The 27,507-nt window shown below is 41.3% G+C and overlaps 1 protein-coding gene across 7 annotated transcripts in view; it reads left to right on the top strand.

The window, feature by feature from the left end:
- Positions 1–4,566: 4,566 nt before the first annotated feature.
- The window catches only part of nlrc3 (NLR family, CARD domain containing 3), a 29,126-nt gene continuing 6,185 nt past the window's right edge, over positions 4,567–27,507 (top strand). For 2 of the 7 annotated variants that reach the window (XR_006760748.1, XM_014158904.2), the window contains exons 1-19: positions 4,567–4,927; positions 12,803–12,988; positions 13,422–13,685; positions 13,883–15,632; positions 15,967–16,053; positions 16,698–16,781; positions 17,002–17,085; positions 18,771–18,854; positions 18,938–19,021; positions 19,554–19,637; positions 20,311–20,394; positions 21,148–21,231; positions 21,500–21,583; positions 21,809–21,892; positions 22,103–22,186; positions 22,445–22,528; positions 22,960–23,043; positions 26,104–26,187; positions 26,330–26,460. Coding sequence is in view for 5 of the 7 variants with exons in the window: in XM_014158904.2 (XP_014014379.1) it covers positions 12,865–12,988; positions 13,422–13,685; positions 13,883–15,632; positions 15,967–16,053; positions 16,698–16,781; positions 17,002–17,085; positions 18,771–18,854; positions 18,938–19,021; positions 19,554–19,637; positions 20,311–20,394; positions 21,148–21,231; positions 21,500–21,583; positions 21,809–21,892; positions 22,103–22,186; positions 22,445–22,528; positions 22,960–23,043; positions 26,104–26,187; positions 26,330–26,420 (3,408 nt within the window). In the remaining 2 variants the exon portion in view is untranslated. Of the gene's footprint in view, positions 4,928–5,119; positions 5,222–5,322; positions 5,741–12,802; positions 12,989–13,421; positions 13,686–13,882; positions 15,633–15,966; positions 16,054–16,697; positions 16,782–17,001; positions 17,086–18,770; positions 18,855–18,937; positions 19,022–19,553; positions 19,638–20,310; positions 20,395–21,147; positions 21,251–21,499; positions 21,584–21,808; positions 21,893–22,102; positions 22,187–22,444; positions 22,529–22,959; positions 23,044–26,103; positions 26,188–26,329; positions 26,851–27,507 lie in introns of those variants that run through there. The other 5 variants (XM_014158901.2, XM_045702544.1, XM_045702543.1 and 2 more) reach the window with 5 other exon arrangements.

The raw sequence follows: 27,507 nt of genomic DNA, 5'->3' as shown, positions 1-27,507 counted from the left end.
TATATGTATATATATATATGTATATATACGTATATATATATATATATGTATATATATATATGTATATATACGTATATATATGTATATATATGTATATATATATATGTGTATATATACGTAATATATGTATATATATGTATATATATATATGTATACAAACCACAGCTAAATGCAGCACTAACCTTTGATGATCTTCATCAGATGACAATCCTAGGACATTATGTTACACAATACATGCATGTTTTGTTCAATCAAGTTCATATTTATATCAAAAACCAGCTTTTTACATTAGCATGTGACTAGCATGTGACTAGCATTCCCACCGAACACTTCCGGTGAATTTACTAAATTACTCACGATAAACGTTCACAAAAAACATAATTATTTTAAGAATTATAGATACAGAACTCTTTTATGCACTCGCTATGTCCGATTTTAAAATAGCTTTTCGGTGAAAGCACATTTTTCAATATTCTGAGTAGATAGCCCGGCCATCACAGGCTAGCTATTTTGACACCCACCAAGTTTGGTACTCACCAAACTCTGATTTACTATTAGAAAAGTTTGATTACCTTTGCTGTTCTTCGTCAGAATGCACTCCCAGGACTTTTACTTCAATAACAAATGTTGGTTTGGTTCCAAATAATCCATAGTTATATCCAAATAGTGGCGTTTTGTTCGTGCGTTCAAGACACTATCCGAAGGGTAAAGAAGGGTGACGCGCCCGACGCGTTTCGTGACAAAAAAAATCAAAATATTCCATTACCGTACTTCGAAGCATGTCAAACGCTGTTTAAAATCAATTTTTATGCGAGTTTTCTCGTAAAAAAGCGATAATATTCCGACCGGGAGTCGTTTTCGTTCAAAGAGAGAGAAAGTAAACATGGTGTCGGCTCGTGCACGCGCCTCCAGTCTCATTGTCCTCAGATCGACCACTATCCAAATGCGCTAATGTTTTTCAGCCAGGGCCTGCAAAGCCACCATTCATCGTTCTGGCGCCTTCTGGGAGCCTATGGGAGCGTTAGAAAATATAACGTTATGCCAGAGATCCCCTGTTTTGATTAGAGATGATCAAGAAGGCCAAGAAATAGTCAGAGAGAGCGCTTCCTGTTTGGAATCTTCTCAGATTTTGGCCTGCCAAATGAGTTCTGTTATACTCACAGACACCATTCAAACAGTTTTAGAAACTTTAGGGTGTTTTCTATCCAAATCAAACAATTATATGCATATTCTAGTTACTGGGCAGGAGTAGTAACCAGATTAAATCGGGTACATTTTTTATCCGGCCGTGCAAATACTGCCCCCTATCCCCAACAGGTTTTAACGAGACGTGTATCTTTAAAATGGTGTAAAATAGTCGTATGTTTGAGAAAGTTGAATTATGACATTTTGTTGTTTTTGAATTTTCCGCCCTGATATTTCACTGGCTGTGTCCCGCTGGCGTCCTACCTAGCCCATAGAGTAGACTTGCCTAGCTAAATGTTTTTAAATAGGGCTATCTTCTGTATAGGATGGCTACTTTGAAGAATCTCAAATATTAAATAAATGTTAAAATAAATTTGTTTAACACTTTTTTTTGGTTACTACATGATTCCATATGTGTCTTAACTATTATTCTACAATGTAGAAAATAGTGAAAATAAAGAAAAACGGTTGAATGATATACAATACCCCATGATGAGAAAGCAAAAACCGTTTTTTAGAATTGTTTGCAATATTTTTTTTCAATAAATGTATTAAAAATAAATTACGTAAATAGGTGGTTTCCAGAAGGCTGTTATTTCAGCAACTGGGGGACCAACTCCAGGTGTCTATATGATTTTGGAATGAGATGTTCGACGAGCAGGTGTCTACTTACTTTTGGTCATGTAGTTAGATAGATAATTTATGTGTGATGGATATCAAACAAAGTTGTTCAAGTGGTAAATCCATTGCAGTTTTTTTTCTTTTTCTCCAACAACAAAGACCGAAAAAATGAAAAAACAAATAATGACAAAACATTAAAAAGGAAGAAAAAAAGTTTACACATATTTTCCCAACTTTCTGCTCAGATACACACCACATTCTACCCTGCAATAAGCTTACATATTGGCATAAACAGTACTGTATCCCCTTACTCTGAGTTAAGGTTGTCCATTTCAGAGCCAAGCGTCTGCATCTCTTCCCCTATTAACAGGTCAACTAAATGTCTAGGCAACTGGTCCAGCATCGGCTGCCACACTTTCGGGTCAATATTTTAATTTCCTTTCATCCTCACACTGTCTTTCCATAGGCAAAACCTTAATCTCCTGATATCACTGTGTAATCATTGGTGGCTTGTCCTTAATCCATTTAAATAGGATGCATTTTCTTGCTAATAAGAGTAACAATCTAGAAAGGTTCAAAACCTTGTTTCTCACTGGTTAATAGAAACAGCCCTAGATCCACTTTTATCTTACAATGAAAGACTGAATGTATTTATTTGAGATTAGTGACCTGAATCTGGTGATAGAGGGGCAAATTATTAGTACTTTTAACAAAGCCATAGGTGGACAGCCCCATGCTTCTGGAGACTCTGTCCCACCCCTTATATAGCTTTGCATGCATTCCGAAATGATGCAGGCAAGGCATGCCCAATTGTAGTACCGTATATTGGGCAGCGCTAACCCTCCTCTCTCTTTGGGTAGTTGTAGAGTCCTCATTTTAAGTCGAGCTCTTTAACCATAAAAAAAATGCATTTAGAGAGGTCCTTCTCAACACTTGACAATTTTTCTATTGAGCCACAGTGGCATCATTTGCATGGGGTAGAGCAAACTAGGGAGGATATTCATCGTAATAAGGCTCACCCTGACAATCCATAAGATGGGAAACCACCTTTTGAGATCAATTCTGACTTTCTTGAGCACTGCAACGATGCTGAGTTTGAAAAGATCTTTAAGGTTAGGTGAGACAAATATAGCCAGAAAATGTGGGATAGTTGTCAGGTCTCCAAACTGCCCTGCTACTGACTTTTCAAGATTCACTTTATATCTGGAGACATGGCCAAAGGATTCAATAACTGATGCTATTCATTATATTTTTACATCTTGGCCTCCTTGGTTTTGCCTTTTCATGGTTTGAGTGCAAGTACCTATGTAATTCTACATTGATGTACTGTTTACACAGTATGTCTCCCTTTCACAACCTCTCCATCTCTCCCTTTCAATAACTTGTTTTTTCTTATCTAGTTTGTTTTCTCTACACAGTATGAGATGAGTCAGTTCCATCCTCTTTCTGTCAGCCACTCTTTACCTCCCCTGACACCTTCATGCCCTTATTTTTTTCATTTTTTTATTTAACCTTTATTTAACTAGGCAAGTCAGTTTTAAGAACAAATTCTTATTTACAATGACAGCCTAGGAACAGTGGGTTAACTGCCTTGTTCAGGGTCAGAATGACAGATTTCTACCTTGTCAGCTCAGGGATTCGATCTAGCAATCTTTCAGTTACTGGCCCAACACTCTAACCAGTAGGCTACCTGCCTGTCTTTTTATTATTGTCAATTCTAAATAATCCTAATCATATCAATGTAAGTTTTACATTTGATTTTGGCATTAGATTAGATTTCAGGATAATTGATAACGTCTTCTAGCTCCCTAGCTAAAATAATGTTTGGGGAGATGTTTTGGCGTGTGCAGTCGTGGCCAAAAGTTTTCAGAATGACACAAATATTAATTTTCACAAAGTCTGCTGCCTCAGTTTGTATGATGGCAATTTGCACATACTCCAGAATGTTATGAAGAGTGATCAGATGAATTGCAAAGTCCCTCTTTGCCATGCAAATGAACTGAATCCCCAAAAAACATTTCCATTGCATTTTAGCCCTGCCACAAAAGGACCAGCTTGACACCATGTCAGTGATTCTCTCGTTAACACAGGTTTGAGTGTTGGCGAGGACAAGGCTGGAGATCACTCTGTCATGCTGACTGAGTTCGAATAACAGACTGGAAGCTTCAAAAGGAGGGTGGTGCTTGGAATCATTGTTCTTCCTCTGTCAACCATGGTTACCTGCAAGGAAACACGTGCCGTCATCATTGCTTTGCACAAAAAGGGCTTCACAGGCAAGGATATTGCCGCCAGTAAGATTGCACCTAAATCAACCATTTATCGGATCATCAAGAACTTCAAGGAGAGCGGTTCAATTGTTGTGAAGAAGGCTTCAGGGCGCCCAAGAAAGTCCAGCAAGCGACGAAGTTAATTGACAGCATGCCAGGGCGGATTGCAGAGGTCTTGAAAAAGAATGGTCAACACTGCAAATATTGACTCTTTGCATCAACGTCATGTAATTGTCAATAAAAGCCTTTGACACTTATGAAATGCTTGTAATTAAACTTCAGTATTCCATAGTAACATCTGACAAAAATATCTAAAGACACTGAAGCAGCAAACTTTGTGGAAATTAATATTTGTGTCATTCTCAAAACTTCTGGCCACGACTGTATATGTGCACAAGGAGTAATTCAAAAATAGAGTTCATGCAACGCAAAGCATCATATGCCTAACTGAAATCTCCTTGCCTCGATACAGGAAGTCAGATAGTGACACAGGAAGAGGTGCAATGTCAAACAGCTCAGCGAGAGCAGAGTCCCCCCTTAACTGAGCGACAAGTTACTTTTTACGATTATTTACTTTGTTAGCAAAATTTCTTGTCACAAGTAGCACCTTCAGTGCTGAAGCAGCATTAAGCCGTCTAGTCAGAAGAAGTGTCTCCAGAGGATATCTATTTTTGGAGGGTTTGTCTGAGAGTTCCTTTCAGGCCAGCTGCAGACAGCGAGAGCAAGATCCACTAAACCAAAGCAGCTGTTCCATTTCTATCCCACCCCACAATATGAGGTAGAGGACTTGGGTTTAGGGTCATTAATGCTCACACCTGTTGAAACCCGACCCACAGCTGCACCAGTCGCCCACGGTGAGTTATCTTCGTACCTGATTATACATTTATTTATCTTATACTCGCTTCAATTTCAGTTGTTTTTCCCCCCATGTGGAGGTCCACGTGGGTTAAGATATTGCATTTGTGGCAACTTGAGCTTTTGACCTTTCTCACACCCCTTCCAACTTCTTTACTCTCTCTCTCATTTCCTTTCAACATTGGCACCAGCCACTCTGACTTCAGACTTCAAAACCATTGTTTAAACTCAGCTGCAACTACCAGACGTGTGAGTGCAGTCAAGCGAGGCCCAACGGGACACCTAGACAGGAAGTATGACAATAAACTACATGGACAGCAAATTATTGACACTCAGTTTCACTCTAGCTCACTTAATGCTTCATTCATTTTTTGATGAGACTGGATATCAATGCTGATGCTCTTGAAAGTTTATAAGAATGACTGTTACTATAGTTACTCAAGTATCTCCAAAGAGTAGCTCTGTCCTGTACTCCTGTTACTATAGTCACGTCAGTTTGTCTCACTGTTGGTGTCTGAGGTGTAATGTGAAGATTGCAGCCAGGCCGTGGTAGGTTATGTGGTTTTTAGCTTCGTGACTCTGTCTCAGACTGAACCGGAAGCTGACAACCTGCCTGCAACACCTCAAGAGCTACTTTTATGGGGTTTGGTTTGGGCGATGAGTTGAGTCAACTTCCGCCGTGCGCAGACCTGGTATGGTAAAGACAGAATGACTTTACAGGAAAGCGTATTTTGCTCTGTCTGTCTTGTTACAGTGAAATAAGTATAAGCCAGTTGTATACTATGCTACTGTAGCACATCAAGATCTTGGCGGTAAGGTGACCTTATGTTCTTCTGTTGATTTGAAATTTGATGTCAATTAGGGTGACTGGGGAGGGAGATTTTATAATGGATGTTTTTGAAAGAATTTGTATTTTTGTCAGTTGCACTACATATACAAACGTATGTGGACAGTCCTTTAAATTAGTGGATTTGGCTATTTCAGCCACACTCGTTGCTGACAGATGTATAAAATCGAGCACACAGCCATGCAATCTCCATAGACAAACATTGGCAGCAGAAGGCCTTACTGAAGACCTCTGACTTTTAACGTGTCACCGCTATAGGATGCCACATTTCCAACAAGTCAGTTCGTAAAATTTCTGCCCTGCTAGAACTGCCCCGGTCAACTGTAAGTGCTGTTATTGTGAAGTGAAAACATCTAGGAGCAACAGCGGCTCAGCCGGGAAGTGGTAGGCCACACAAGCTCACAGAACGGGGCTGCCAAGTGCTGAAAAAAATATTTACTTAATAACATCTGTTTCTTTCATCATGTCTGTAACGCATCACTACCTTGACTTTGGCCTCTAATTATACCCTTTAAATGGAAAAATAATAAAGTAACCACTTAATGCTGACTACTGAAAAGGTGTATGCCCTGTGAATTATATGGGCCATGCATTTGATTTAAAAAGAAAAGAACTGCACTTATTTGTAATTTAAAAAAAAAAATAATTAAGAACAGCACATTAGGCTGCAATGGACAGTTTATTTTCAACTGACTTGAAAAATGAGAACACTAATGGTATCAATGAGAGGAATATTGCTTGTTTACTTGAGGATCTCAGACAGATGCACCATTCATTACTGCACAAAGGGGGGTTTTCAAGAGCCCCCAGTGCAGAAATGCAGTTTAGAGCATGATTTCCTTTTAAACAAATGTTATTATTATGGACTTCAAAGATGCCCAACACAGATTGGCTTATAAGACACTATATTTCACTGTAGCAAAATACAATTATCATATCATTTTATTAAACTAGGTTACTCTTATGTAATCATATAAAGTACAGTGAAATAAAGTGCTGCTTTTTCTTGACCTCTCCTAAATCAAATACAGTACATAGCCACTCTTCTTCGTCTATGGAATTTAATCTACCTACTTTAATTGCCAAAGGCAGTATCCTGGTTCTCAAATCTGCACAAATGGAGTGGGAAACAATCTGGTCTTCAGCTCATTTACCTGTACACAGGCAATTGGAGTACTAGGGAAAGGGGATACCTTGGCAGTTGTACAACTGAATGCATCTTCTGCATTTAACCCAAAGGGCTTAAAGGGCTGCCTTAATCGACATCCACGTCTTCGGCGCCCTGTGGGTTAGCTGCCTTGCTCAGAACAACATATTTGTACCTTGTCAGCTCAGGGATTCGATCCAACAACCTTTCGGTTACTGGCCTAATACTTCTACCCGCCAGGCTACCTGCCGCCCCCTATATAGGGCTTTAATTGTATCACACAATCTTCTATACATCCCAGCTAATATAAATTTGAAAGCAAGTAGATCTATATTTAACGAATCAAAGGCCTTTGTGAAATCAACAAAACATGCATATGTAGGTTTGCATTCTTGTAGTCTGGCTCTAATCACAGTGGATACTGTGTAAATGTGATTTACAAGCAAACCTGACGGTTTAAGATCCCAGAATATAACTTGTAGGCTGTGCTTATAAGGCTGATGCCTCTGTAATTTAGTGGGACCCGTGGATCATTTGTTGATGACTTTGGGATTGGTTTGATGATAAATGTGTACTAAGTTGATGGGATAATAACATTTTCAAAACACATTTGGGAATAGACACATTTTATGTGCAAATTTAGAAGCTCTGCTATTCATGTTGCCTTTTTTCCTGTTGCTTTTAAGCTTTCCTCAACAGCCTTCCTAACTTCCTCCATAGACAATTTTGCATCCAGGAATTGATTTGAGGTGAATCCAGCCCTATTAATTTCCATTTCCAACCCATTTTTTAAGATACAAGGATAATTTAAGAAGTCATCAAACATAGATGGGATATTGCTGACTGAAAATAGGTTAGCAAAGTCATTCTCCCAGTTCTATAATACACAATTCATCTTATGCTCAAGTTCACCATTTTCCAGTATGATTTCCATAGGGATTTTCATAAATCTTTTTTTCGGACCCATCTTATTGATTTCATTCCAAAACTGCTGACGGTTGTTCATTTGTAGTTGTTCTAGCTGCAGTGCTCGGCCCCTTCTGAATCTTCTCTTATAGAGCCTTAGCTTCTTGTCATATGTTGACAGACACTGTTTAAACTCTTCTCTTAAACTTCTCATTTATTGGTCTTCACACTTTAGGAACGTCTTTTCTGCAACCATCATTACTGACCATACATTATGTAACTCTTTATTGCAATTTTGAATTCAATACATTGAATGGTCATTACCCCTTGGTTGCACAAGGAAAGCACCTGGGGCCTTATTTATAAACCATGTGAACATAGAAAACATACTCCCAAAAAGTTGCCAATTATAAAAGTATACCTTGACATGAGAATGTACTCATCTTCCCACAAACTTTAGACCTCCATGCGTACACACATTTCGGTTAGTGATTGAAATATTGTATTGCAACCTGGCAATTGTTTTGTGCAAATGAGGGTTATGATAAAGCTTATTCATAAAAAATGTAAACTGGAGAACATATGAACAGAAATGCAGCCGTTAGTATGTTTTAGTATCTAAAACAGGAATCTTTTTCAGTATTTATTTTATCTTTATAACCATTGCAGAATAAATTCATCACCTTCTCTGGCCGTGATGGGTTCATGTTTCCGAAGTAGCCATACATCAAATTACCATGCACATCTCTCATTTAATTGGACCTAGTAGTAGCAAATAGATAGGCTATATGTATTTCAAGTTTTGCAATCCCATTGGCAGCACGGTTTATAATATACAGTCAAATTTAACAGGTGAATGAACAGTTTATCTTTTCCATTGAAGTAGGCCTACAGTTTATATACATGCTACTGTAAGTACTAGTGATGGGGGAGGGTGCTCTCCTCGGATGCTCTCCTTGTCTTTCTGCTGCAGATACACGGTGAGCAATATGTTTGGAACATCTATTTGCAATAAAAATCACAGTATCGAATCGCAATACATGCAGAATCTTGAGAATAGCAATGCATATCCTTTTGCAGCGTGGTCTCAGAGCATTTCGTGTTATTCTGTATGCAAATCGGAGACATTCCATTTAGTATGATATGTTATGTTTTGTATGGTATGTATTCATTTGTCAATGTCCATCATCCATTTCATATGATATGTTACAAATTACAATACATCTGATGTTTTACAAATGACAATTCGTATGATATGTTACGAATTTGCAATCCATACAATGTTACGAATTGGTGAAATGTATATGTTACGATTTCCAATTTGTTGTAGCTAACGTTGGATAGGCGGCTAACGTTAGCTAACACTAGGGGTTAGGGTTAACGGTTAAGGTTAGGAGTTAGGTTAAAGGGTTAATATTAATGGAAAAGCCATGCTAAAAGGGTTAAGGTTAGGTTTAAGGGTTAGGGGAACAGTTAACTAAAAGGGTTAAGGTTAGGTTTAAGGGTTAGGGGAACAGTTAGCTAAAAGGGTTAAGGTTAGGTTTAAGGGTTAGGGGAACAGTTAGCTAAAAGGGTTAAGGTTAGGTTTAAGGGTTAGGCGAACAGTTAGCTAAAAGGGTTAAGGTTAGATTTAAGGGTTAGGGGAACAGTTAGCTAAAAGGGTTAAGAAGGCTCATAGACTAGACATTACATATGTTGTGATACAATGCATAATAAATGTAAATCCGGGACACTCAAATTAGTATAATATGTTATGTGTTGTATGGTTACTTAACCTTAAAGGGGGTGGGGGTTTCTACTAAGCGAACATACGTAATTGTTTTAAGATGGTCATATCATGGATCATTAAGCTTTTTGGTTTTTAATTTTAGGACCCTTGTATGTATCCCCCCAAATGTATTTGATAAAATATTTAATTTGGCCTCTGCTACTATAGCCCATAGAAACACATTGAATAATACATTCATAAATGGCCAAAAAGACAGTCCAAAAATAAATCATAAGCAATAAGTGTCTGTCCTATATCTTGGAAGGCTATATATAAGAAGGCTCAGGAAATATTTTCGTTTTTTGAACACATATTTAACCCCTTTAACCCCTGTGAGTTTGAATCTAACGTTAGCAACAACAAATTGGAATTCATAACATATCATACGTATTGCAAATTCGTAACATATTGTAAATTTTTCAGATTCATAACATATTGTACGAATTGCAAATCGTAAACATATACGAATTGTAATTCGTAACATATCATACGAAATGAATGATGGACATCCACAACTTAATACATACCATTTGAAATGTAACATAGCATTGGAGTGTCTTGAATTTACTTACAGAATATTACGAAATGCTCTGAGACCAGGTTGCGCACCTAAGTATCATGAGGTCCCCGGCAATTCCCAGCCCCAGTAAGTACTGTAATACATTTTAAAAATCAGTAGCCTGCCCTCTACAATATTTCAGAATTTCACGTGCAGTCCATCAAACACTGAGCAAAAATATTAACACAACATGTAAAGTGTTGGTCCCATGAATCATGAGTTAAAATAAAAGATCCCAGAAATCTTCCATATGCACAAAAAGCATATTTCTCTCATCCACCTGACATGTGACTTATCAAAAATCTGATTAAAAAGCATGATCATTACACAGGTGCACCTTGTGCTGTGGACAATAAAACACCACTCTGAAATGTTGTTTTGTCACACAACACAATACCACAGACGCCTGTTTTGAGGGAGAGTGCAATTGGCATGCTGACTGCAGGAATGTCCACCAGAGCTGTTGCCAGAGAATTAAATGTTCATTTCTCTACCATAAGCCGCCTCCAACATCCTTTTAGAGAATTTGGCAGTAGGTCCAACCGGCCTCACAACCGCAGACTCCCACACCCGGCTTCTTCACTTGCAGGATCATCTGAGACCAGCCACCCGGACAGCTGATGAAACTATGGGTTTGCACAACGGAATAATTTCTGCACAAACTGTCAGAAACCGTCTCAGGGAAGCTCATCTGCGTGCTCATCGTCCTCACCAGGGTCTTGACCTGACTGCAGTTCAGTGTTGTAACCGACTTCAGTGGGCAAATGCTCACCGTCGATGGCCACTGACACACTGGAGAAGTGTGCTCTTCACAGATGAATCCCGGTTTCAACTGTACCAGGCAGATGGCAGACAGCGTGTATGGCGTTGTGTGGCGAGCAGTTTGCTGATGTCAATGTGAACTGAGTGCCCCATGGTGGTGGTGGGGTTATGGTATGGGCAGGCAGGCATAAACTACGGACAACAAAACACAATTGCATTTTATCAATGGCAATTTGAATGCACAGAGATTCCTGTGACGAGATCCTGAGGCCCATTGTCGTGCCATTCATCCTCCACCATCACCTCATGCTTCAGCATGATAATGCACGGCACCATGTTGCAAGGATCTGTACATAATTCCTGGAAGCTAAAAATGCCCAGTTCTTCCTTGGCCTGCATACTCACCAGACATGTCACCCATTGAGCATGGTTGGGATGCTCTGGATCTTCGTGTATGACAGCGGGTTCCAGTTCCCGCCAATATCCAGCAACTTCCATGGCAACAGCCATTGAAGAGGAGTGGGACAACATTCCACAGGCCACAATAAACAGCCTGATCAACTCTATGCGAAGGAGATGTGTCATGCTGCATGAGGCAAATGGTGGTCACACCAGATACTGACTGGTTTTCTGATCCAGGCCCCTACTGTTTTTTAAAGGTATCTGTAACCAACAGATGCATATCTGTAATCCCAGTCACGTGAAATCCATAGATTAGGGCCTAATGAATTAATTTCAATTGACTGATTATATGAACTGTAACTCAGTAAAATCTTTGAAATTGTTGCATGCTGCATTCATATTTTTATTCGGTGTATTTAGGTTGGGGAAACAGTAGATGCAAAACATTGTTGGTCCAAAACAATTTGCCATTGTTCTCTCTTTCAGAAACAGACACAGCCCTTTGCCAGATACAGCAAACATTACTGTAAAAGATTCAAACAATCTGCCATCACAGTAAATAGACCAGTAGCTTACATAAAACGATTTGACCGTATGGGTAGGCTAGTGTACAGCCCAACTGGTCTCAAGATGTCGATATTATACCTTTATGTCATTTGTCATCTTACGTCCAACTTAAATTTCCTCAACTTGCAACACGCTCGTGTCCCCCATCAACCGGTTCGTACATAAAACATCCTTCATTCAGGCTGCAAAGGCATCAATTTCCTCTTTTACTCAATTTAATGGCTCCTCTGTGGAAAAGAAATGGGGAAAATATGTATACCGTCTTAATAAAATACAATTTTCCACCACAATTTTCGTATTTTCAGACAACTTGTGGATGCTGCACACCACGTGAATCTGTTGTATACTGAACAACAACTCGTCTTTTGAATAGAAGTGTGGGCTGCAGCATAGTCTACTTTTAAATAGTTTTGAATATGCAATCAATCTTGCAGCATGCGCAGACAGGCACTCGCTGAAGCATGCATGTTCAGTTTGAAAAAGTAAAAACATGATTTAGTTATTAAAACATTTGGCCCACACCTAACGGAAATTTTTAAATATATATATTTTAGAAACTGCCGTGACCTAATTCCAAATAGTTCCAAATTATGCAGCAAATAAAGTGCATTATTGTCACCATGAAAGGTGAATGGAGGGGGTTTCCAGACGGAGTTTTAATGCTCGTTCACATTCGTGCACAGACTTTCCAGAAATGGTGCACACAGAAATTGTGTGAAATTTACACAACTGTTATAAAGGAGGCCCCTGATGATTGGCACAATTATCATACACTGTTCCTTGGACACTCCAATCAGGTGAGGGTAAAGTCAGTGATAGGCAAGGGTGTTACTGTACTGAAAAAGAAGGCTTCAATCACAACATGTCACGTTTCTGTGCCCTGAGGTGAGACGTGCTTTTCCTTTTTGTGTTCAAGAGTAATCGGAGATGGAGAAAGGTGGACAGGCATATCTTTAGACAGGAACAAGCAACAGCTCCATGGAAAGAAACACCCATTACAATTCTATTCTGGACAGAAACAAGCGTATCGCATGGCAAGAGGACTGCTATGTTGACCTCCAGTCTACCCCCACCTCAACTTCCACCAAGGGAGAGATGGAAGGTAAAAGCCATTGCTGTTGTTGCCATTATGAGCTGCACTTAATGTCCTTCTTGATAATTTCCTCAATCGATGAAAGAGCTGTACATGAAAGCAGGTTTGGACAAGTTGCCAACAACTGGATGCATCCGGTTTTCAGGGATACAGCTAATTCATACTAGCTTCCTTTACCGCTGAAAACCGGATGTAGGAACTCTGTTCTGGCGTATTTTTACGCATGCTACATTAGGTGAAGTTGTACCAGACATCTGACATAAAAAAAAGTGTTTTGCTGCCTGTGAGCAACGCTAGACCAAATTCTAACTGACGATACGTACACATAACTTGAAGAGTTCACACCAATCAACATTAACATAAATCCATGATTTATTGCACATAGAGAGTTCTAATCAGAGTTCAGAGCTCTGAATATGTTCGTCTGTCTCTTGTGGCCTAGATGTGGGCTGGATCCAGAAACATCAGGGGCATCTGCAGCGCTTCATTACCACTCCCCTCCTGGAGGGGGCGCTGTCCCACATGAGGAAGCTGGAGCTGCTGAGCCAGGGTGAGGAGGCCCAGGTACAGGCTGGGGGGCAGCTGCAGGAGCGGGTGGGCACCCTCACCTCCATCCTGGCCAGCATGGACCCCCAGGGCTCCAACGCTCTCCAGGCCTTCCTTGAGAACTCTGACTCCCAGATGTACCGGCTTATCACGATGCACGGTGAGGAGGAGGACCCTATTGGTTGGCATCTAGTTTATTCGGCTAGAGTGTGTTGTGTGTAGGATTGTCATCTGCAAGTTGTTCAGATCCAGATAGTGATAAAGCTATCTATGGTTGGTAATTGTATTGGTATACACCCCTCTCTGAAACTACTATAAGCTATCATTGTCTGTGATTTGATTCTCCTCTCACTGCAGACCCCATGGTTCAGGAGCACAAGGAGGCTCTTCTGTTGCAGTATCCCACACCAAGTGACAGCCTCTCCCCTGGCCCCTGTAGCCCAGAATTCTCCTCCTCCAGAATCTTGCTCCTGGTCGACGGCCTCTCGGACCTCCAGCAGAAGGAGCACGACCTCATGCAGGTGGAGGCCACCCGTGGGGCGCGGAGACACCACGTCAGACAGCTGGCCCTGGCCAAACTCCTGGAGCCCCTCACACGGGTCAGCCTGCCCCCCAGGGTCTCCCTCACCGTGGGAGTGGCCGGCATCGGCAAGAGCACCCTTGTGGGACATTTTGTACGCCTTTGGAGCAGAGGCGAGATCTGCACGGACGTGAGTTTTGTCTTGCCCTTTGCCTTCTGGGAGCTGAACACTGGGGAGAAGCTGTCGGCCGAAAGACTGGTGAAGCTGGCCTTCCCTCACATGACGGACCCCAGCCTGGTGCTGAGTGGTACATGTCGGACATTGCTGATTTTCGACGGTCTGGACGAGTTCCGTTGTCCTCTGGACTTCTCGGAGACTGTGCCTTGCACAGACCCCAAGAAGGAGGTGTCGGTGGACGACTTGGTCACCAACATCATCCGGGGCAACCTGCTCCCTGAAGCAGCGGTGTGGGTGACCTCCAGGCCGGCGGTGGCCTCGTTGATTCCTGGGGGACTAGTGGACAGGTTGACCGAGATCCCCGGATTCAGCCCGAAGGAAATCCGGCTGTTCCTGAGCCACAACTTCCCTAAGGGAGATACTGCCAGTCAGATATGGACTCACTTGGAGTCCAACAAGATCTTCATGGTGATGTCTTACATGCCTTGCATTTGCTGGATAGTGGCGGTTACCTTTGGGTACCTGTTGGAGAGTGGCTGGCAGGAGGGTCTTCCCAGGACCTGCACTGAGCTCTACTCCCACTTCTGCGCTATGAGAGCCGAAGCAGGTGAGCCCAGAGGCAGAGAGCCTATCAAGATGGACCAGCTTAACGGGAACAACCGCAAGCTGCTGGGAAGTCTGGGCCGACTGGCCTTCTACGGACTTCTGAAGCACAAATACACCTTCAGTGAGCAGGACATGAGGGCCTATGGAGTAGACCTTCCATCCACCCAGGGTGGCCTAGGAACTGGAGTACTGATCCGCGAGGATTCCCCGAATTGTGTGGCCTACCGCTTCACCCACCTGACTGTGCAGGAGTTCTTAGCAGCCACATACTACCACATCTGCTCCAAACGTGCCATCTTTGACCTGTTCACCGAGAGCGCCATGTCCTGGCCCAAGATCGGCTTCCAGAACCACTTCAGGAGCGCCCTGCAGCGGTCCCAGCAGGCAGAGGATGGTCACCTGGACGTGTTTGTGCGGTTCCTGGCGGGGTTGCTGTGTCCAGCGGCAGTGCGGCCGCTGGCAGGCCTGCTGGCCCAGGGGAAGGACGATGGGGGCCAAAGGGTTTGGGCGGCTGGGCTGCTGCAGGACCTCCTGGGCAGCGGTGGTGCTGTGGTGTCACTACGCTCAGTGAACGTGGCCTACTGCCTGCAGGAGCTGCAGCATACAGAGGTGCTACGCAGCGTGGAGGAGGACCTGCGCTGTGGTGGCCTGGGAGGGAAGCTGACACGGACACACTGCACAGCGCTGGCCTACCTGCTACAGGTGTCTCCAGAGTGCAGCGAGGAGATCAACCTGTCGGCATGTCTGGACTACTCCACTGTAAAAAGCTTGCTGCCTCAGCTGCTCTACTGCAGCCATCTCAGGTTAGTTGGAGCAGACCTTACCTCAGCTCCCTGTCTAATGGTGTCTCCTCCCGATCTCAAACAAACCCTTCCACATTTTAGGTAAGCTCCTCCACATCTCATATAAGCTCCTTCCCATCTCAGATAAGCCCCTCCTCATCTCAACATAGCCCCTCTCCATCCCTGAAAATATCCTCCTTCACTCCAAATTGCAACCATTTCAGATAAGGGGAATTAAAGAGGGGGGGGGTACAATGTTGTGACATTTATGGCTAAACTTGAAATATAATTTCCAATTCCCTATGACAGCGTATTGACGTCCATACTAAGGATGCTGTATCTTAACATTTTGCAGATTGGAAAATAACCATTTTAAAGATGATGTCATGGAACTGCTGGGAAGCTTACTGAGTGCAAAGGACTGCCACCTTCAGAAGATAAGGTCAGGAGCCATTCATTTCTTTGTGGCAGGGATTCTTTAAAATGACTAGAATCCCTCACTATGTGTGGGGGGAAAAATAGCCCAAAACTAAGTAGCCTACATCCTATAAGTAGCCTCTCTTAAGGCCATGCAGGTGTTCAATGTTCAGTCATTTCTGTACTTTAGTGTACGGGGAACTCGTCCATGGTCCAATCAGGTCCAGAGGACTGTCAATGAGTCTCCTCGAGTACTTGTGATTGGACTCAAATCAAATAATGAGTTGAACTGATTGTTGTCACCCGACCTCCACACAATTGTGTGATCTGTAATCAGTGTTAAACAAATTACACTGCTACTTCTTTCATTAACCAGTTTAGACCCCTGGCCACCTCAGGTCCTTCACATATTCTGGTAATGCTTCAGTTCAAGGAGATGACAATGTTTACACAGCCATTAAACAATGTCGTCAGACATTTAGCATCGAGGACATTTCAGTTCTCATTCAGGTTCATTGCTATGCTTTTATTGTGATTGAACATTTTCTTTCCAGTGAGATAATACTGTTCATGATATTCACTGAGGTCATACATGCAAATTGGTATGCCCAGTATTGTATAATGATGTATTATGATGGTCTTTCTTATGTAACTTCTCTTATATTCAAGTCTGGCAGAGAACGCTATCAGCAACAAAGGGGCCAAGGCCCTGAGTCGAGCACTACTGGTTAACCGGACGCTAATTACGCTTGAGTGAGTGAGACCAATTTGTGTCTGATTACATCCAAATGAATAGCAGATGTTTGTTCATGACAATGTTCCAGTCACTTTAACAGTAATCTGAGAACATCTTCTAATGAGTGAGAAGATAAACCCACCTGTTGGTTATATAATAAGTATGAAAGTGGTAACTAAAGATAGTTTAATTTCACAAAGTTCTCCTATGGTTAAGCATAAGTTATTTGTGGCTTAGTCTCCGTAGCAACAACATTGGATCTAAAGGCGCCAAGTTTCTAGCAGAAGCCCTCAAAATGAATCAGGTCCTGGTGTCCATCAAGTGAGTAACTACAATGTCTAGTGAAAGTTTTTACACCCCTTGCACAGTTGGTGCCTTAAATTTAAATTTAAAAAGGATTAAATTCATTTTTCCCCCTACATATCTACATAAACTAATTCAGAGTTTTCAAAATGTAAGACAAATTACAGAAATTTGCAGGAAATAATAAAAAAAAATAAGAATTCTTCACACCACTTGCTGTGGCACATCTTAAAAAGTTCTTAACAACGAGTTAAGAACAACTTCCCCTGTCTCTGTAAGGTCCCTCAGTTGGATAGTGAATTTCAAACAATGATTCAACCTCAGAGCTGAAAATTAGCTTTACAAACATGTCAGTGATACATTTTTTAGACAGGCACATATCAGGGAAGGTTACAAAATAATTCCAAGACACTGAATATCCTTTTGAGTATGGTCAAGTAGATTATACATTGTGGATGGTGTATCATATCACCCTGGTAGTGTGAGGATCTGGCCGTCCTTCCTACGAGAATTAAAACTGCTCATGGGATATCACTAAAAAGGCCAAAGAAGATTTTAAAACAGCCACAAAGTTCATTGGCTAAGCTGAGAGAAAACTGTGCATAGATCAACAGCACTGAATTCACTCCACATTACTGGCCTATATGACAGAGTGAAAAGAAGGAAACCTGTGCCAAAAAAAATCCATTCCAAATCATCCCTCTTGTTTGCAACAAGGCTCTTAAGTAATACTTCAAGACAACATGGATAAGAATTGGATGTAAGGTTTGGGGCAAATCCAACACATCATAGAGTAAACCCTCTACATTTTTAAGAACTGTGGTGTCAGTGCCATGGGATAGGTATGCTTGTCCTGGCAGGGACTGCCGAGTTTGGTCAGGACCAAAATAAATACAAAACTGGTAAATGCCCAGGTAAAAACGTGGAGGAAAACCTGCCTCAGTCTTTTAAGACCTAACACTGGGATTGTTTTAGTTTTCAGTGGGAAAATTAAACACATTTTAAGACTAAATACACACCAGAATGGGTTTCCATTGAGTGGTCTAGTCTTGGTGCTGACATAAATCTGTAAAATAAAATCTGAGATCATTAAGTCTTGAATATTGCTGGCCATCAATGATCCCCAACCAAATTGACTGAGCTTGAGCAGTTTTTCCAAAACAAAATATGTTCTTATTCAACATGATTCACAGCTGTAATTGCTGCCAAAAGTAGCTTCAAATAAGTATTAATTGTTAGACATCTTTGTTTTTTATTCATTTTAGAACATGTCTATATTTTTTTCTTGCACTTTGAAAAATGTGTAGTAGGTTGTGTAAATCAGTAGGAAAGAAATCAAATGTAATCCCTTTTTAGATTTAAATATACGGAGGCAAAATGTGCAACGGGTGTGAAGACTTATTTTTTGTATTTTTTTATTTTTAGTCATTTTAGCAGACGCTCTTATCCAGAGCGACTTACAGTAGTGAATTCATACAGTTCATGCATTTTTTTGTACTGGCCCCCCATGGGAATGGAACCCACAACCCTGGCGTTGCACACACCATGCTGGCGTTGCAAACACCATGCTCTACCAACTGTATATGATTTTCGACTCTGACATTTGCTTTCAGCAGTTTTTGCCGTTTGATTATTTTTACCAATGCCAGTGAAATATTAAATATCATTTTGGTTTGTGATTTCATTTTCTCCCGGTTCTGCAGTTTCCAAAATAATCTCATTGAGGAGGAGGGCGCTCGCGCCCTGGCTGAGGTGCTTCTGTCCAACCGCAAACTTGTCTCGCTGAAGTGAGTCCTACCAACCATCCATGTGTATGTGTGTGTTTGTGTGTGTGTGTGTACGCTGAAACATGTCAACATTGTGCTCCCAGTGTACAGAAGAATTGTATTGGAGCAGATGGAGCCAAGAGGATTGCAGAAGCGCTAAAGACAAACCGGACACTTACAGAACTGATGTAAGAACTTTGTCATCATTATCAGCGGTTCATACTACAAGATGTCTATCTCAACATTCTATGACATATATGTCACAAAAACGTGTTGACAGATTAATTGTCTGACCGTGGTCCCGTGTGGCTCACTAGGTAGAGCATGGTGTTTGCAACGCCAGGGTTGTGGGTTCGATTCCCACGGGGGACGAGTACGAAAAAAAAAATATATATATATATATATGAAATGTATGCATTCACTACTGTAAGTCGCTCTGGATAAGAGCGTCTGCTAAATGACTAAAATGTAAATGTAGGAGCATAAGAAAATCAATGTCATATTCCATCTAACAGTAGACTATAGAACTGTTGTATATGTCAGAATCGACTGATATATACACATCTGACGTGCTCTCAATGGTGTAAGAATACACGTTTTAGTTTTTTTAGCTTAGTTACCTGGTTACCACGGACTTCCAATATTGACAGTATAAGGCCCGGAATAATGCACGCTTGCGGCTTTCTGAAATGTGTTTTCTGTTTCTTTATGGGTCTGCAGTCTGAGCAGTAACCAGCTGGGGGACAAAGGCACTGCAGCCCTGGCCCAGGCCCTGACCGTCAACCACAGCCTCCACTCGCTGCAGTCAGTGTCGTGCCCTCACTACATGACATTACCTAACATGACTGCAATGCAGCTCCTCCACTTGACATCAACTTTAAAATGTTTCCTATTCCCCTTACACTCCAATACAAATACATTCACAAGCACCCATTTGACCTAGATGACATAAGCCATCTGTTTATCTAACATGGTTTGAAGCAGTGGCAGTTGTCATAGCGACATTGTTTGAGTCATTTTTCTGGTTATATCGTGATTAGTTTACTGCAGGCCCGGCGCCAGGTTAAAGTGACTAAGGGGGCATTTGAAATAGATTTATTTTTAATGATGATATAGGCAACAAGATAAATAAGATAGGTAATTCACCTGTTATAAACAGCCTATGTGCCATGCACAGCTGTCATGACAAATAGATAGACCTATAGGCCTGATTCAAACATGGAAAATCAAAAGGCTCATGAGTTCAGCAACACATTGTGATATGGCACAATGCACTTCTGTGGATCAAATTCGACCCATGTAAATCAGTTAAGAAATGCCAGCCTGCCATAAAACACACTTCCAATACGTACAGTTCCATTTACAACCACAAAAAGCACTAGGCTACCAAGAAAGAACACCATAGAAATAGAACAAAATAGAAGAACCGATCGGTAGGTTCTAAAGGGTCAATGAATTATTCTATGTCCATTTTCAGCCTGCAGAGTAACTCCATCAGTAACAAAGGGATGACTGCGTTAACCAAGGCTCTGCGGTTGAACCGTGGACTCATCTGTCTGAAGTGAGTACTGGAGCTAATGGAAATTCTGCTCTCATCAATTAAGTCCTAATGAGTATAATGACTGAGGAAACATTCATCAGTTTCATTGTATGTCATTATGGCTTACTTCAACTATGATTGCTCAGTTTATCATGTCTCTCCCTAAACACCAGTGTTGCTGCTGTACATCTGTCTCCCAGGCACTTTTAAAATGGGTCAATTTTCATCACCGATTGCCCAGAGGATGCACTGCACACATTTAGCCACATTTGAATCAGTCGCTGATTAAAATGGATATGTTCATTTAAACCCGAAATCCGTAAAGGGGGAAACGTCGCCATTGTCCCCCCCCGAAGCGCCTTTATTTTTTGTGGTTTTGTTGATTAAACAGAGTAGAGGAGCATTGTGGTAAAAAAAAGAAAAAAGTTGCAGTACATATTCTGCTGTTCTATTGCGTGTGCAATGATGTCAAAGAAAGAAAAAAAAACTGTGTTCATTGTTTGAAGTAATTTTTTGTTGTTGTAATATCGCAAACGTACGTGGCAGTTTCACTAACTACGGATTTCAGCTTTACAACCTGTCTAGTTTGGTTTGTGACTCGGTCTCAGTCTGTCTGAGTGTTGCAAAAAGAAAACTCCTAGTTTTTCCTTCAACGTTTTATACCATCTCTCTGAACTAAAGCTATGCAGAGACTGCCATAACATCTTTAGGACACTAGCTGTTTCAGGGCTCGGTCTCTGTAATAACTCTGTTTCATTCCCCTCTCCCTGCTAGCCTGCGTGAGAACTCGATCGGGGTGGAGGGGGCGAAGGATATGGCCAGGGCACTGCAGGAGAACAGCTCTCTCCGACACCTGGAGTGAGTTGCACCACCACCTGTCAGTAAAGGCCACTCTCCTCTGACATACGGTGGCACAGAAATACCTAGCTGTCGGGAAATGTCTCCAACTCAGGGCGTGCCGTAGTGAGGCATCTGGGTTCTGTATTAACAGTAGGAGCACTGACAAGTTGGCTATTTAGAGCTGGGGTCATTCAGAATTGATGAAGGTTTCTCTGGCTTCCTTTCTCTGTTTTTATTTTCTTTCTCACCGATGCTCTTGCATTCAATATCTCTGTGTGTGTCTTAGTCTTACAGCCAACCTGCTGCACGATGAGGGGGTGAAAGCCATAGCTGGAGCTGTGAAGGTCAACCGAGCACTTACTACTTTACGGTAATCAGTCAGATCTGCACACACACACACACACACACACACACACACACACACACGCACACACACACAGTTGCAAAGTGAAGGGAATGCCTGCTGAGATGGAACAACCCTAATTGCTGGCTGCAGCAGCAACCCACACCTTGCCACATTTGTTGGAGAATGCGGGCAACACACACACGCCTACACACATTTAAATTCACCTAAATATCCCTCTCTGTCCACCAGTCTCCAGTGGAATTTCATCAAGTGCACAGCCACTAAATCCTTGGCCCAAGCTCTACTCACCAACTCCACCATGCAGCTACTAGAGTAAGCACTGAAGCCCTCTACACTTCATTCTACCTATGGCTCTTAATTTAGACGAAACTGTACCATTCCCAAGTCTGGAAATCAAAGAACAGTTAAATGTCATTGATTGACTGTGGAGACTGATTTTGCTCTGGCTCTCTGTGTGTGTGTGTGTGTGTGTGTGTGTGTGTGTGTGTGTGTGTGTGTGTGTGTGTGTGTGTGTGTGTGTAGTCTACAGGAAAATGCCATTGGGGATGAAGGAGTGGTAGCTCTGGCAGGAGCCCTGAAGACCAATGCGTCTCTCTGTGCATTGTGGTTAGTGCCCCATATCTCTATTTAATACTGAGCTAATAGCTTTGTTGCCTTTATTTCTGCCACATTGTAAATGCTTCTGATGGAGGAGAATGAGTGTGTGTGTGTTCGCACGTGTGTGTACTGTCACGTGTGTGTATGGTCACATGTGTATGGTCATGTGTGTGTGTTCGCACGTGTGTATGGTCATGTGTGTGTGTATGGTCACGTGTGTGTATGGTCATGTGTGTGTGTATGGTCACGTGTGTGTTCTCTTTACAGTCTCCAGGGCGTATCAGCAGGCAGGAGTGGTGCCATCTCAATGGCCGAGGCTCTAATGGTCAACAAAACCCTGCACACTCTGGAGTGAGTTTTATTTCCTTCAATCGCTCTCATTCCCTCTTTATTTCTGTGTCCTTGTGGCATAATACCAACAAATTGACTCTCATTCTCTTGACCCGCTGCGTTTGCTAGAAATTGTTCACTCGGTCACACCTTCCCTCCCACTTTCTCGCTCTTTCTGGTGTTCTTGACAGCCACTGTTGGCACAGTCACCTATATCTCTTCTTCACAGATTTTTGTCCCAACACAGTCCACTATAAGCTCATAGTAATGGCTGAAATGGAACGAATGAAAATGGTATTAGAACACATTTAAGCCCTACATTTACCATTCCATGTATTCCATTCCAGCCATTATCATGAGCCTGCCCTCTGATTTCACCAGCCTCCCAATGGTCCATATAGAGACTTAGTGTTCTTTGTATCCTTTCTGTCACATTCTCGTTTGTGTTCCAGCCTACGAGGGAACTCCATAGGGATGGAGGGAGCCAAGGCTTTGGCTAATGCACTGAAGACAAACAGAACACTCAAATCATTAAAGTGAGTCCTTTTCGTCCAGTGAGCCCTTGTAATGTATAAACATTAGCAATTGCATGCATGCACACTAGCAGTTGTATTCCCACTTGCACATTTGCTACAATAGCATTTATCTTTCTACGAAATATTGCGTTATTAACTACGTGACAAGTCAAATTATTTTCTTTAGGACTGTAACCAAGGCATTTCTGTTTGGCGTAATTTTTCCATCAGACATTTGGCCACAAGCACAGAGGAAACCACAGGGGTTAACGACTCCACTCCCCCAAGGGCTGTATTGTCATTAGCAACCATAGATCTGGCACAAAACATTAGTGGCTTTAAACATGAACTACAGTGGGCTAGTGTTACCATGGCAATCTGTTTTGCAAAGTAACATATTGCACAATGGATACAACAGCAATTTCCTACCTCAGTGCCTTCAGAAAGTATTCATACCCCTTGAAATATTCAACATTTTGTTGTGTTACAGCCTGAATTCAAATGGATTAAAATGTATTTCTCTCTCACCCATCGACACACAATGACAAAGTGAAAACATGCTTTAATACATTTTTCCTAATTTATTGAAAATCAAATACAGAAATATAATTTACATAAGTATTCAGCTATTACAGCTGGGAGTCTTTCTGGGTAAGTCTCTAAGAACTTTGCACACTTGGATTGTACAATATTTACATTCTTTTTTTTATGTTTCAAGCTCTGTCAGGTTGGTTGGTGATCATTGCTAGACAGCCATTTGAGTCTTGCCCTAGATTTTCAAGACGATTTAATTCAAAACTCTAACTAGGCCACTCAAGAACATTTAATATTGTCTTGGTAAGCAACTCCAGTGTATATTTGGCCTTGTGTTTTAGGTTATTGTCCTGCTGAAAGGTGAATGTGTCTCCCAATGTCTAGTAGAAAGCATACTGAACCAGGTTTTCCTCTAGGATTTTGCATTTGCTTAGCTCTATTTCGTTAAATCATCTTCTTTGTCCTTGCCGATGACAAGCATACCAATAACATGATGAAGCCACCATGAAAATATGAAGAGTGGTACTCAGTGATGTGTTGGATTTTCCCCCCAAAATAACACTATGTATTCAGGAAATAAAGTTTTTATTTGTTATATTTAACTAGGCAAGTCAGTTAAGAACAAATTCTTATTTACAATGACGGCCTACCGGGGAACAGTGAGTTAACTGCCTTGTTCAGGGGCAGAAAGACAGGTTTTTACCTTGTCAGCTCGGGGATTCAATCCAGCAACCTTTCGGTTACTGGCCCAACCCTCTAACCACTAGGCTACATGCCACCCCAAACAGGATGCATGTTTTGGAATATTTTTATTATTTTTATTCTGTACAGTCATGTAGGTTAGTATTGTGGAGTAAGCTTTCTCCTATCACAGCGATTAAACTCTGTGACTGTTTTAAAGTCACCATTGGCCTCATGGTGAAACCCCTGAGCGGTTTCCTTCCTCTCCATCAACTGAGTTAGGAAGGACGCCTGGATCTTTGTAGTGCCTGGGTGACTTTGTAGTGACTACACCATCCAATGTGTAATTAATAACTTCACCATGCTCAAAGGGATATTCAATGTCTGCTTTTTTTACCCATCTACCAATAGGTGCACTTCTTTGCGAGGCATTGGAAAACCTCCCTGGTCTTTGTGGTTGAATCTGTGTTTGAAATACACTGCTCGACTGAGGGACCTTACAGATAATTGTATGTGTGGGCTACATAGATAAGGTAGTCATTAAAACATCATGTTAAACAGTATTATTGCAACTTATTATGTGACCTGTGAAGCACATTTTTATTCCTGAACTTATTTAGGCTTGCCTTAATGGGTGGCAGGTAGCCTAGTGGTTAGAGCGTTGGACTATTAACCGGAAGGTTGCTAGATCGAATCCCCGAGCTGACAAGGTAAAAATCTGTTGTTCTGAACAAGGCAGTTAACCCACTGTTCCTAGGCTGTCATTGTAAATAAGAATTTGTTCTTAACTGACTTGCCTAGTTAAATAAAATAAATAATTAACAAAAGGGTTAAATACTTATTGACTCAAGACATTTCAGCTTTTCATTTTTAATACATTTCGAAAATTAGAATTCACCTTTGACATTATGGGGTATTGTGTGTATGCCAGTGACAAAATCTAAATTGAATCTATTTTAAATTCAGGCTGTAACACAACAAAATGTGAAAAAAAATCAAGGGATGTGAATACTGTCTGAAGGCAATGTATTTATGTACCCGTCTTTGATTGTGCTGGTTGTAATTCTACACATTTATCGAGCTTTAGTCACCTGAACTGTTTCAGTAAGGGATATTAGTCATACTTCCTCTCTCTGGCTTCCTGTGGACTCCATAATTATGTTTCACACTGATATGCACTCCCATATGTATTTCTTTAGACAGTGAAGCTAAAACATTCCCTTTGCCTCAAAGCTTGATGTAGTTATTGCATGTTAAGAATATGGGACCAAATACTAAATGTTTGACAAAATGTAATGCACTATAAGTGAATTTGTCCAGATACTTATGACACCGTCAAATGGGGGGGACTAAATACATAAAGTGCTTTCATTCGTGAATGGTAAAACGGGTATGAGAATACCCACAAATAAAAGGTGAGTTTCTGTACTGTCACCTCATACTAAACAAATTAATCCATTAATCCAAATTGCTGGAGGGTAGAGTCTAATTAAACGTTTTATCTTGACTGTCCAAATAAATACATCCAAATAAATAAGTAATTGTGCATGGGTATATTTTCGTTGTTGTGCTTAGTTCATCCAAGCACTGAGTCAGAGTGAGAGAGAAACATCACATGAAAGGCTCAAGTAGAAAGCATTTGATACAGACATTCAAAGACAGACAACCACACACACACACACACATGTAAACACAGGTACATTCAGTTCCCTCAGTGAAAGCAATTTCAGAGTGCTGCCACAATACATTACTTCCAAATGGTCTTGCGGTCTTGTTTTTGAGTGTTTTTGTCTGGTTGTGCCTTAGGCCTGTTGGATTCATGTTGGATTCTACATGAGCCTTTTGATGCATGTAATGTGTGTGCAGTCTGCAGGAGAACTCTCTGGGAATGGATGGAGCCATATTCATCGCCACAGCCCTGAAAGGAAACCACCAGCTAACTTATATAAAGTGAGTGTATCCTGCTGACTTTTCATATACGATTTGGTGTGCACTGTATATTGTATATAAAAAGGTATGTGTAAGACTGTGTGTGTGCGTGCTTGAGTGTGTACTCACTCAGGCTTTAATGCATGCTCCTCCACTCCTCCAGCTTGCAGGGGAACGGCATCGGAGAGTCGGGAGCAAAGGTCATCTCTGATGCCATCAGAACCAACTCTCCAGACTGTGTGGTGGAGATCTGACCTCAAGGGACGCCAGAGGTCAAAGGCCATCGGTCCCCAGGTGCTTATTCATTAGGGTTAAACATTACAGTACATTGATATATAACGTGTTGTATAGAACCATCATTCTCGTGCCAGCTCAATACTTTGCAATGTTCTGAACACGTTTCACCCTTCTGAACACATCCCTTACCCATGGAGAAGTCTTTGTCTTTGCAATGGACATGAAGAGTAAGAATTTCAGAGGCTACCCATCAGCCTGGCTCATTGGACCTAGCTTCTGACGGACAGCCACAACGACAAACCGCAGGGATATTTGTTGTAGGTCTTATTTTAAGATCTATTACATTGGTACTGTCGGGGGAATTGTGTATATTAGTACCGACTGACATTTAAATATTATTTATGTACATTTATTTTCCTAATAAACATATCTTAAAGCAGCTACATATACATTGCCTTTATATGAATTGAAAATGTGTGTGACATGACGTATACAGTTCATATAGGATGTACTGTGTCTTCCAGTATGTTTGGTGCACCAAACATACTGGAAGACACAGTACTGTAGTGTGCAGTGACCTTCACGCCCAGATGGTAAAGATCTCACTAGATACTGGAAATCACATATATTTAGCCTACAGTATATAGTACTGTATATAGTACAGTACTTGAATTGATATTGAGAGAAAGCACATAGTGCTGATCACAACCCTCAGAAGAAAGGCTCTATTACTGGCACAATGGGATATATAAACATCTATATTTTATACTGGCACAATGGGATGTATAAAAATCTATATTTTATACTACAGCATTAAGCTGCATAGCAGCTGTTTTGATGATGTTGGAGGTGTAACTGCGTTACGAGCTGACACATATCGGTGAGTGGTTGCACACGTGTCACAAACCACTCCCTTATGATCCCTTCTACGTTTGAAGTTCAAAACAGCACTAGAAAGGGTATGTTCTATCCACGTTAGAAATAACGACTCCAATGTCAAACCATTTATGTTGAGCTGATATAAGTTTTCATGTTCATTTGGATGGGGAGGGGATTTAATAAGCCGATCAGTCTAATTCTGTGTTTGAAGTTGTATGGGTGCAT

This window comes from Salmo salar, chromosome ssa19, assembly GCF_905237065.1.
Source record: "Salmo salar chromosome ssa19, Ssal_v3.1, whole genome shotgun sequence".
Classification (NCBI taxonomy): domain Eukaryota; kingdom Metazoa; phylum Chordata; class Actinopteri; order Salmoniformes; family Salmonidae; genus Salmo; species Salmo salar.
The sequence above is the reverse complement of the archived record's forward strand: the minus strand, read 5'-3'. Positions and strand labels throughout refer to the sequence as shown.